General features: G+C 36.2%; 1 protein-coding gene and 1 pseudogene across 1 annotated transcript in view; both read left to right on the forward strand.

The window, feature by feature from the left end:
* Positions 1–11,456, forward strand: part of LOC138334316 (uncharacterized) — a 55,069-nt gene extending 43,613 nt beyond the window's left edge. Inside the window, exon 3 of the mRNA XM_069282959.1 lies at positions 6,447–11,456. Coding sequence (XP_069139060.1) covers positions 7,202–8,020 — 819 coding nt within the window. The 5' untranslated portion in view covers positions 6,447–7,201 and the 3' untranslated portion in view covers positions 8,021–11,456. The remainder of the gene's footprint in view (positions 1–6,446) is intronic.
* Positions 1,703–3,897, forward strand: LOC138334315 (kelch-like protein 10 pseudogene; annotated as a pseudogene).
* Positions 11,457–12,979: the final 1,523 nt, after the last annotated feature.

A 12,979-nucleotide genomic window follows, 5' to 3' on the forward strand; every position in this document is an offset into this window, starting at 1 on the left:
GAAGTATTTTTAATTATAGAAGTAAAAAATCTTTTTAACGTGTACACGTCAAAAATAAACTCGAAAGATGCCGAATCATTCCGAACTCTTCCGAACATCGTCGCGACAATCTCGAAGTAACACGAGAGTTGTGAAACCAAATGTCAACAATTTTTTTCATAAACAAAACATGCGGTCGACCTCAGCAGACTGGATCTACAAAGAAAATAATGCTTGCACATTACAATATTTGATACACACAATATTGAATTACGGCAATGTGTGAATTAGATGTTTCAAATACTCGCTCTGTGGACATATACCAGCACGATTTGCTCATATTAGCCAGAAGGAAAACGTAAACAAACACATGTGCGCTTACGCTAGTTACCTGGATCACCACGTGCAGGACGTGTAGACATAAGTCACGTGGTACGATTCGGAATGCCGACAAAAGCCGAAGGTACTGAACATGGCAGTGATTGAAGGCGCTGTATTCAAAACCAGGAATATATAGGCCGACATATTCTTTTGGGGAGCTTAATCAATAAGTTACATGTGCATGTTCAAATATCAAATGTTTAAGCAAGGTATCGTTACAGTGAAAATTACCAGAAATACAACTTTAAAGAAAGTAGAATGGCAGGATAAATCGGGCTAATAATTATTGTAGTTATGTTCCGTCGACCACAAGTTAACCAATTTTGACAGCATTTTGCTTTCCAGAAACACAAGAAGCGTATACTGGTCTAATTCAGGATTAAATCACTGTCGAGTGCAGCACTTCGATCATGATTCACAGTCTTTAACACGTATATATATAGGTACAGTGTACATGGCACGACATGGGATTAAATTGTGACTGACGCACTGAAAATATAAAAAATATGTTTATTAGTTTGTGGTATGTATAATCTATTCATGTCAAGGTGTCTATATCATCCTATTATAAAGACACTGGATGTGTTTGTTAGCTGCTAGCTGCTGGGATTGGTCACTATCGCTTTGCTTGTTGTTATCTTTATTGACAAATTAAATAAAAACAATATAGCCTAATACTTTGTAATTTATAAAATGTATGTCTACCTTTACTTACATTGTCGCGGACCTATTTTTGTTGACATACATGGATAGATTGTAATGTTAAGAGCATTTGAAGAGTAAGATATATGTATGAAGTATGAAAAAAAATCATTTGCTCCTCTGCGCTTTCTTTTGCTACTCTGAACTGATACATTAATGCAATAAATTTCGGAAACAGAATACGAACGTCAAATATATATATATACCCATAACCTAAGATAAAATTATAACACTAATCAAATGCAAAATTCCCTGTTTAACATGTTTATCAAATAATAAATACATGTACTGATATTTAATATACAATATACGTACGTATATATTAATGAAGGGTATTCGACCATTAACTGCTCAAACAACCCGGTCGAGATCAGTTCGAGAATGGGAGGCATGGTTCGAGGAGAGCGAATTCGAGTTAGGGATTATACTGTTACTGCGAGAAGGGCGTCTTTTGTAAAAACATCGTTTTTGTTTTGTTTTTGTTTTTAATGAATTTCATTTTACAATAATTAAATGTGCTAGCGGTAGTTTAAAGATTCAAATAGTGCACATGTAATATTCTAATCGCCGTCGTTTGGAAAACAACGTAACCAAGGTAGGTAATTCACGCCCATTGAACAATAAAATAACGTCACGTGGACGGAAGTGACATCACAATAAGGCGGAAACGTTAATACCGTCATATTTGGACGGAATTTTACCGCGGATCACAAAATGAGCGAGATGGAGGAAATGGATCATATAGGACAACATCTTCAGATGAATGATATGCGTAAGAAAGGGCTTTTCACAGACGGCTACATTCACATACCGACTGAAAATGTATCTTTACCAATTCACAAAGCAATAATGGCGAGTTGCAGCAACTATTTTCGATCTTTGTTTACATGGGGAATGTGTAATCGGGAATATGAGAATGAAGTCGTTATAACCGGAGTTTCTGCAAAAATTATGGAATCTGTGATAGACTATGCTTATGTCCAACGGGTTGATATTCATCCTGGAAATGTCGAGGATCTTATTGCAGCAGCTGACCGTTTCCATATGTTTGGACTTCAAAAGCATTGCACGGATTATCTCGTCAATGAACTTACGATTGACAATTGCATCGGTGTAAAAATGTTTTTCGATTTTTATTCATGTACAAACGGACTCAAAAAGACAAATGAATTTATATGTAGACATTTTACAGAAATAGCAGAGTCAAGCCAGGAGTATTTACAACTGAATTTCGAAAACTTAAAGGAATTTATCAACAATGACGAAATTTACGTTTCAGACGAAAGTGAAGTTTTGTGCGCAGTGCTTAGGTGGATAAAGCACGATATGGACAGCAGAAAATGCCATTTTGCGGACTTGTTGAGTGTCGTTAGACTTACGTTTGTAAATCAGTCGTATTTTGACAATTTTTTAGCCACAACCAGTAATCTTTTCAAGCAGTGCGCAAAGTCAAAATCTTTGCTAGAAAGGGCTAAGGACTTCAAGTTAAGGATGCATAATACAGATTCGATTATTTGTAATCCGTGTGAGAACATGCTTAGGCCTCGTGTTCCCCGGGAGGTCCTCTTCATCGTCGGCGGGTGGTCAAGTAGTGGTGTTGTTGACTCTTTGGAAACATATGACCGTTACACCGGAAGATGGTACGATGTTGTCTCCAATATGCCAAGCACACGTGCTTATCATGCAACAGTAGCACTTGATGGTGTGATCTACGTCATCGGCGGTTACGATGGGTCAAGATATCTTGCTACCGTTGTATGTTTCCATCCGGACACGCATACATGGGAAAACAGGGCACGGATGCATTTTCAGCGATGCTATGTTGCTGGTGTGGAACTCCATGGAAAGATTTACGTGTTTGGAGGGTTCGACGGTCGACAACGACACGACACTGTGGAATACTACGACGTCCTTTCTAACCAATGGAACGACGTGCAGCCTATGCGACAGTGCCGAAGTGACTGTGGTGCCACTGTGTCCAGCGGAAAGATCTACGTTGCGGGCGGATTTGATGGGTCACATTGTTTGTCGTCAGTGGAGATGTTTGATACGGTCACTAACCACTGGACAATGCTGACCAGTATGTCTGTACCTCGGAGCGGCGTATCAATCATGGCAGTCGGCGAAGCCATCTTCGCTATCGGCGGATACGACGGAGGAGTGCGACTTCGCTCAGTTGAAGAATACAAGCCGTTCCGAAACGTATGGTCGCCCGTGGAAAGTATGAACGTCGGACGCAGTAACTTCTGTGCCATTCTTTTTGACGGGAAAATATATTCTGTCGGCGGATACGACGGGTCTGTTACGTCGCCTCACGTGGAATGCTTCGATCCTAAGACGACCTCTTGGACCCAGAAGTGTCCACTCAAGATTGGAAGGAGTGCGTTAAGTGCATGTGTTGTTAGGGACATGAATAACGCTAAAGAATTTACAAGTCTTGGTCGGGATGTATCCGTCACATCCACAAAAAGAAATTGACAAAAGCACACGTTAATATAGAAGTTAGGAGTCAAGATACAGTACAAACAGTTAAAATGCATGCACTCTATCAATGAGATTGATTACGTAAATTGCTATGTAAGCTGGAGTCACTCCTTCCTTAATATTTGACATGCACATATTTGCTTTATACACATATTCAAACAATACCTCCCATTTATCAGTCGTTTGCAAAAGGAGGCAGTATTTATGCTGGGTAAATACAACCACATGGATATGGACATCGATATTCCCGACTTAATCAAGGAAGAACTATGTAACCCAATGGAAACAAATAAAAAGCTTCGAGATCTAATAAACTAATGTCAATGTGCTGGTAAAGGTTTGAGTTTAATATATTCCTTATGAGCACCACAGACCCACTGTTTATATTATATCATAACAGAATGTTATTTACATTTGTTTATATTATATCATAACAGAATGTTATTTACATTACTTGATGTATGCTATAATTGCTCGAAATCACCACCAAACGCTTATTTTAGCAATAATCTTTTATCTGAATATGGAATCAAAGCGGGATGTAATTGATCACGTTCTAATATTTGACTAAACTAATGTTACAAGCAAACTACAATCCAAATCTGATTAAAACCAGACCTTCTGTTCCAGGAACTTGAGTATCGAATTGTAATCGAAGATCTGGTTTTAATCAGATTGACTATAACCGGAATGACGGAAAACATAGACATTTTATGCATTTATTTCCGCTGATTTCTGGCCTCCATTTTATTGACCAATTTTGGCGTCATTATAAGCTGGTACTGTCACGCGCGCAAACCTAATTTGATCAATGATTGTGGTTCACAAATCGATATTACCGAAATAATTTTTTATCACTCCCTTTTCGAACCGATTTATCATTCTATGTGTTTATTTGAGAAGATTAAGCATGGAAGAAATCGACTATTACCCATTCACACGTATTTACCGCATGTAAATTCATTTTCATTGGTATCCGAAACATAATCCTCAAGTAGTTAGCAAGTTATTTAGAAACACAGATGTACAACACAGTACCGTTTAAAGAATATATTCCTTTATTGTGGTAAACTTGAATATGAACTCATGACCAATATACACTGTAAAAGTAGTTTTAAGACCCCAAATAGAGATTGGTCATTCAATGATGTGTCGTGACCTCTGCTGATTACCCCTGCCGTCTGCACGCTTACAGTTGATTGTTTGGATATTTGTGTGTCTCATCCTTTGTATTAACGAGACTGACGCCATGTATTCAGCACATTTAGTTTGATTGTTTTTACGGTGTGTTCTCCATTGGCCCACTTTTAAGGGAACAAAGAAAAGTGTTGGAATAGGAGAACAATGGAAAACCAATTATTGTCAGTTCCATATTACTGTAATTCTTACCTGTGTTCGTTTACCTGAGATACTTACATTTTACCAAAAGTAGGGAACGTCATAACCGCTAGGGTCATTTAGGAACGTGCTATGTTTGAATGGTGGAGGAAAGCTGGAGTACCAGGAGAAAAAACACTGACATGTGCTACATGTGAAGTGCCCCACATGAGATACGAAATTGTGACCCAGGGATGAAGGGCTTGTGGTATATAAACCGTTTGGCTACCGCGGTCCCAGCATTCAGCTAAATTGATTCCAGCTAAGGATTGAATAACAAACTAAATGTCTAGACATATTGCGATATAAATAACTAGACGGGTCGTGAGCAAGAGGAGTTACAACATATCGCATGTTGTATCAGCGTTAGTTTATATATAGAATGTCTATACAATCAGTGTAGTCCAGTCTAAATACGACATGAACTGCTGTATTCCCGCAGGTACACCAACTACAAAGAGTGTTGACTACATATCAAATAAAAGCAAAGAAAAGAAAAAAGAAAACAACATGAATACTGTTGTCAGACTTGTAATAATATAAACTTCAGAAGAACAGTTTCTAGTTATTTGTGATCCGATTTAGACTCGTGTTGAAGCGCATGTTTAAATCTTGTAGAGCTATCCTGGTTCTAAAAATGAAATAGGACGCATATTAGCAAAAAAAAGCAACATTGTTACATAGTACCATTAATTATGTAACAATGTTTTTAATTGAACAATAATTTAGGACAATATGCATGTATATACACAGGATGTTGAATGGCGACCTATCATTGAATATTTAACTGTATTTGTCATTGTTCTAGCCAATCAATCTATAATCAGTAGCCGGTTATTCGAGCGTTACGTTGCTTGACTGACATGCCACCACCGGACCAGAAGATGTTGATAGGAACATCTCAGCTAAATTATATAATATCAACTCAATCTACAATTTGGAGTTTGAAAACAAGAATCAGACATAAAGTAGAGACAAAGGTATAAAAGCTTTTGTTTAAATGTTCTAGAAATTTTTGGTATTTATATTTTGGTCTTGAATACCGACCTTCAAAGATGTAGGAGTTATCTTCCTTGGCACAGATATTTATTCTCTCTTGATCCAAAAAATAGACAAGTCAAAATAATGGTGCTATAAGTAAAAATAAAACATAGATATAAAATACATTCACAGCCGCTCCTTGTTAAACAGTAGTTATGGAAGTCTGATACCATTATATAAATAGTCTGTACTAACGTCATCGATAAGCTAGATAGCGGTCATGATATATTTAATGTGTCAATAATCCGTTAATGGTTTCTAGGACTAATCTACAACGTGAAGATTAATTGTCCATGACAAAATTAGGAAACCGTTACCATGGATTTATGTTTTACTGAAGTCGTCGTTGTGTAAATATGATTCTTGGGAGAATGCGGTGTTGTGGCACCATTATCATTATACCAAGGCGGATGTCGGATCATCACGACTTTATCACATATTTATAACGTACATTGTTGTATACTGATATCCTGTCATTGCAGATTGTCCGCCTGTGAATGGATGGATACAGACCACGACTTCTAGCAAACTGAAGACGAACATCAGGTTATTATACATAGCTTCAACGACGTCGGTTAGGACAGTGAAACAGAATACAGAAGAGGAAACCGGAAGTGGATGTGAATGGAAAGCTTCCCAGATGTAACTGTGAAAGGAAACTAAACCGGAACCTGTTCTGGGATATACAACTGATGTGTATAAACTGCACTCGTTTACGATGTGTACTTTAAAAATCTTTGAAGGATATCGTATATTTGATGGTCACCGCGGACAGAGCGTTGGAATCTAGATAGGGTGTAAGGACGGAGAATCATATCTATACTGTATAAACTGTAATAGTTGTGAAGCTTTTCAGTGGTCTATACTTTCCGTAAGGAACTAGTCTCGTAAAGTGCCAGAATTAGCATCAGTTAAAGGAAAATAGCGATTCTTGGTATACCTTAAGGGTTTACAAGCATCCTGTCTATCAGACTTGGTCTCGACCAAGCTGAAGTACCGATGGTGATTTTATGTATACTATAGTTATACCGAAGATTGATTGAGATTGATAACGTGCTTTATTTTATATTCACTTTTTGTTTTGATACCATTAGAAAGAGTAACAGAACAAACATATTACGAGTGCCTTGAACTACAGTGAGAAGCCTAGATATGTGATTGGTTTATAATCTAAATGAGTGACGCCACCTTGTCGAAGAATACATAGTTTGTGAATTTGTAATACAAAATTTAAAAAATGGAAACTTTGAACGTAAGTAAGGTTGATCAAAATAAGATGTACATTGAGCTTCTGACCGAGGAGGAGGACGAGCAAGCCATGTACGACATCAGGAGACGTGGATCTAATGTGTCTTTGTCGCGGTACCGGTCGTGTCCGCAACTCCTTGACGAAATAAACAAGGGTCAGGTTCAGTCCTTTGAGACCACGGTGGACGACTCACAGGCTGGTCTTGGGACTAAACTGAGCCCACAAAGTCCAGTTCCTCTGATGCGGAGACAGTTTCAGTTTGACCAGAATGGCATGCCCGGGTCGGCGACGCCTACCCCGCCCTCCACTCCCCGGAGTCGGATGAGTGTCCACTCACAGAGAGATTCACCTTCCACTCCAGTCCAGGGCTCGTCCCCCGTGTCTACACCAAGGCTCATACACAGACCACACCTGTCTCGTCCCTCACTCAGTCGTGACTCATCCGCCGAAAGTCAAAATGACAGTCGCAACGGTTTTATTAGTGATTCTAAAAATAATTTCGCCCACGTGCCTTTGTCTGAGGATGTGACACGAAGGCACGAGCACGGGTCTTCTACGACGGTCACTGCTAGTCCACAAAGGCCGGGAGTGGCCCGAGGGGACGGGACAGGGACGGCAGACGTCACCGGTTCTGGATTACATAGAAAGTTATCTACGCAGCTTAACTACCTTGGTCCTAGTGTTATCAGTGGAGATCCATCTACTGAGTGTAATCAAGATAAGTGTGAGAAGTGGCTACAATCACTCCATCTATCTAAACCGGACAAAATCAAATCCCGTAGTCACATACAGTTACCGCCTGTATAACGCAGGACATCGTTACGTATGAAGGCCTTGTTCCAGCCTTTCCTGTGTAACGGACAGTCGTGTAGGGTTCAACTAGGTTCAACTAGTGATGTCATGATGGCTCAATGGCTCAGCTAGTGACGTTATGATGGCTCAGTGGTTCAACTAGTGACGTCATGATGGCTCAGTGGATCAACTAGTGATGTCATGATGGCTCAGTGGTTCAACTAGTGATGCCATGATGGCTCAGTGGTTTAACTAGTGACGTCCTAGTTTGCTCAGCAGATCAATATAGTGCCCGTATGGTAACCAGAATACCACTGCATGTCTACTTCAATCTCTACTCGGAGTTTGAATTACCATTCTATTTTTGCATATCACAGAGTAATCTGCCCTTGCGGGTAGCTATTGATTTGATGTCATATGTTTGCGAACGTTTTACTTTTAGAGAAACTGTACCTTCCCGAAGTTGAGATTATTCTGTAATATGCAAAGACAGAATACCGATCATTTACATCTCTGGCAAAGGCTCATAAATGTGTGAAGATTTTTGAAAAATATAACCACCCACATTTGTAAAACAAGATAAATACCGTTTTAGTTCCGTACCTACAATGTACTGCGTTATTACGAAACAAAATCAAGTTTTAGCAAGTAAGTTGGCACGGTATGGCGTTAGTGAGTGAGGTGACAGTGTTGTACTCCGAGAGAAGTATTACTGGAGATGTAAAGTTAGTCTTTTCAGGCGGTTGTCATGTAATAAGTGAAAGCTGACGTGATAAAATGATCATGTCTGAGGTCAAGGGATCAATGTCTCTCATTTTTCATCATATAGAATAGTAATATACTTGTGACTCTGCAAGTGTATGTTCTCTGTTATAATTGTTCCTCAACTTACATGTACATAATCTGGCTAGAATGTCTATCTGGTATTCTGTGTATCTAGGCAACATTAGGTTTGTTTGCAAATGTAATGTTACAGTATTCACCAAATTCCGATTTTCAATGACGCAAGGTATCTAAGTAGTATAATGATATATGGGTAAATAATCAGGTTTTCATGTTTTAGTTGAAAACATGGTAAATATGATTTAAAAAAACCCACATAAAAAGGAACAGTAAATTATTAATAAGAAGAGAAAGAAAACAATAAGACGAGATGTATTTAATGTTTTAAGGATTTAATATATAAAAGGAAACATTGGTGATAGTAGTGGGTTTTATTCTCCACGAAATATGACATCATTGGAAGTAATATAAAACAACAAATGATTAAGATAATAAACAATGTTAAATAGATATATAACCATAGAATAATACAATTGCTATCCATGTATATTTTGATCATCAATGTTTTATTATTTTCATGCGTTGTATCCATTGACATTTACATGTGTGATAAAATATAAAAATATCGAGAACAATAATTTGCAGTCATTTACATTCTCGTCGAACTGAAGATTATTACCAGACCGGAGTTACTCCCACCCTTTCCATTTGTATTTCAAGCTTTCTTAGTCCTATGTCTACCTTTAAACGGTTAGCAGATTACTTCCATTGTTTACTCTGTAATGGAGAACCTACGCCATATTAGATCATTTAGACAGGTATATTATATCTTATACATAGATGTGTATCTCTTATCATAAATTATCATATGATTTACCTATTCATTATCTGATGATAATGTTATTTTTATATTCTGTTGTAATTTTTTGCCATAGCTGAATACAGGGGGTTCGACATACCAAATTGTCGTAGGGAAAGGCGTAAGGTTTACCACCGATTATTATAAACTTTTTTTTCGCAGTTACTACTAAGTATTACGCGATTTTCATTTCAAAACAGTTCGCGGATTTAAATTTGAATTGAATTTCCGGTAATTGAGACGTGATTGAGACGTCATACAAATGAAAATTGGTTTATAATAGTTTGAACTTTGGTGATTTACACGTCATACAAATGTAAATTAGTTAAGAGCAGTTTGAACTTTGGTGATTGAAACGTCATACAAATGTAAATTAGTTTAGAGCAGTTTAAACTTTGGTGATTGAGACGTCATACAAATGTAAATTGGTTAATAGTAGTGTAACTTTGGTGATTGAGACGTCATACAAATGTAAATTAGTCTAGAGCAGTTTAAACTTTGATGATTGAGACGTCATACAAATGTAAATTGGTTAATAGTAGTGTAAGCGTCTGTGATTGAGACGTCATACAAATGTAAATTGGTCAATAGTAGTGTAACTTTGGTGATTGAGACGTCATACAAATGTAAATTGGTTTAGAGCAGTTTAAACTTTGGTGATTGAGACGTCATACAAATGTAAATTGGTTAATAGTAGTGTAAGCGTCTGTGATTGAGACGTCATACAAATGTAAATTGGTCAATAGTAGTGTAACTTTGGTGATTGAGACGTCATACAAATGTAAATTGGTTTACAATAGTTTAAACTTTGGTGATTGAGACGTCATACAAATGTAAATTGGTCAATAGTAGTGTAACTTTGGTGATTGAGACGTCATACAAATGTAAATTGGTTTACAATAGTTTGAACTTTGGTGATTGAGACGTCATACAAATGTAAATTGGTTTACAATAGTTTGAACTTTGGTGATTGAGACGTCATACAAATATGTGATGTACATACACTTGACGGTGAGATTAATAGAAAGTAAATCGTACTTTTACACACGTCGTGGTGTTACCTCGGAACCCCTGTATTCACCATTTTTACTTGTTCGTCAGATATGGAAGAAAATGTAGTGATACAGTAACAGTATTTGTGATATTCAATAATAGGGGGAGGGATGTTAATGTGATGAAGAAAATGTCATATAATAAAACTATTTTGTGAAACACAACTAGTAGCCTTACTATAATGTTATGTTACATAAACATGTATTTTAACAATGACTGTTTTGAATGACTGTACATAGTGTATATAGATAAAGAGGATGAGTCATCAATCTACAATAGAAAGTCTTTTATTTACGTCAGAGAAGACAGTTGGTATTCTAAAAGAAGTATTATAATAATCGATAGTGTTTTGGTAATGGCCCTTGAAGAATTGGGTAGACTAAGTAGGTGATTTCGAAGTCTACGTAACACTTAATTCATTTTGCTTATATCAAACTTAGTCTTTGAAATTCTTTCTATTTGTTAACAATGTTGCAACGGAACAATTGAAATAGGATGCATATACATGGATAGATATATCAGCATTAACCATTTGATATCCTGAGAAAGCGGTCTTATTAAGCAAGTGGTATTTATGCAGAGGTGGTCACAAAGATATATTTGACTGTAGAGGAACAGAACACAGATGGACATGTTCAAGGAAGCAAGCATGTTATTGTATAAGTCTGTGATGTTTGTCATTTCAATCAAAATATATGCTTATATGAAAACAGTTATAATTATTGTTATTGTATGTAAATGAAATAAAATTAAACATTCCTGTTCAGAACACGCGTCTGTTATCATTTTACTCGCGTATTGATATCTAATTTGCAACTAACTAATTTTAAGAGTCGTGATTTGTTCTCAGAAACGATCTATCCTTTTTCAGTGTAAGAAAAGATATATAAATTGGTCAAACTTTATATCAATATCTATTTGCATGCACCTCAATGAAGCAACTTACACTATGGGCTCAGCATTTGATTTCAAATGTGTAAATATAAATATAGAAATGTCAAAATCTCCTGTATTATTACAACAGAAAAGATAATCAAAACACTGATTTTTAGAAGGTTGTGAAGTTCCAAATTTAAATAATACAGAATCTTCGAGTATGGAAATTTAACTTTGCGCTGTTGTCGTCAAGGCGATCCAATCGCTCCTTATATTTTTATCATCTGTGCGGAAGTCTTAGCTATTCGTATTAGAAATAACAGAAACATTGTTGGTATAAATATAGAAAATTGTAGTATTTTAAATTCTCAATATGCTGATGACACTTCTCTAATACTGAGAGATAGATCTGAAAACTCTTTGAAGGCAGCTGTTGCAGAATTAAATATTTATGCCAAAATTTCAGGACTTAAAATAAATACAGGAAAATCACAGGTTATTTGGATAGGCAGTAAAAAGTATAGTAATGATACACTTATTCCGAGCTTGAACTTACAATGGGGAGTTACTAAATTTACACTTCTTGGTATTGACTTTCATGTTGATCTTCATAAAATACCAAAAAATGAACTTTGATAAAAAATTATGTAAACTAAAAAATTTAATACAAACATGGAACAAAAGGAAAATATCTCCTATTGGTAGAGTGTGTATCATAAAATCTCTCTTAATTTCTCAGTTAAATCATCTTTTTATTTCACTTCCAAATCCAGATGAAAATTTTGTAAAACATCTTAACACAGTTCTTTTTAATTTTCTTTGGAATAGCAACTCAGATAAAGTTAAGCGAGATGTAGTTATCCAGAATTATATAGATGGAGGTTTGAAAATGATTCATCTTTCATCGTTTATAGACTCGTTAAAGATAGGGTGGATAAGAAGAATTTTTAGATCAAATGGTAAATGGCAAATGATTCTAAAAACTAAAGTGAACTTTCTTTATCTGGCAAACTGTGGAAGTGAATATCTGAATAAAATTTTATCTAATTGTAAGAATGATTTTTGGAAGGATGTATTTACAGCATGGTTCAAACTAAGAATAAAGGATAATCAATTAGAAGCGGGAAAACACTCTGTTCTTAAGACACCAATTTGGTACAATAAAAACATTACTGTTGGAAATAAAACGATTTTCTACCAATCATGGTTTAGAAAGGGAATTTCAATTATACAAGACCTGTTAAAAAGTGTTTCTCCATGTTCATTCCTTACATATGATGAATTTTGTAATAGTTATGGTGTAATAAGTAATTATCTTCAATATAATGGACTGATATCCAGCATTAAAAAGTATCTGAAGAATGTAAATTTACCAAATGGAATACTATTTAATCCAATTATTC

The sequence above is a fragment of the Argopecten irradians genome, chromosome 11 (assembly GCF_041381155.1).
Source record: "Argopecten irradians isolate NY chromosome 11, Ai_NY, whole genome shotgun sequence".
Taxonomy (NCBI): Eukaryota; Metazoa; Mollusca; class Bivalvia; order Pectinida; family Pectinidae; genus Argopecten; species Argopecten irradians.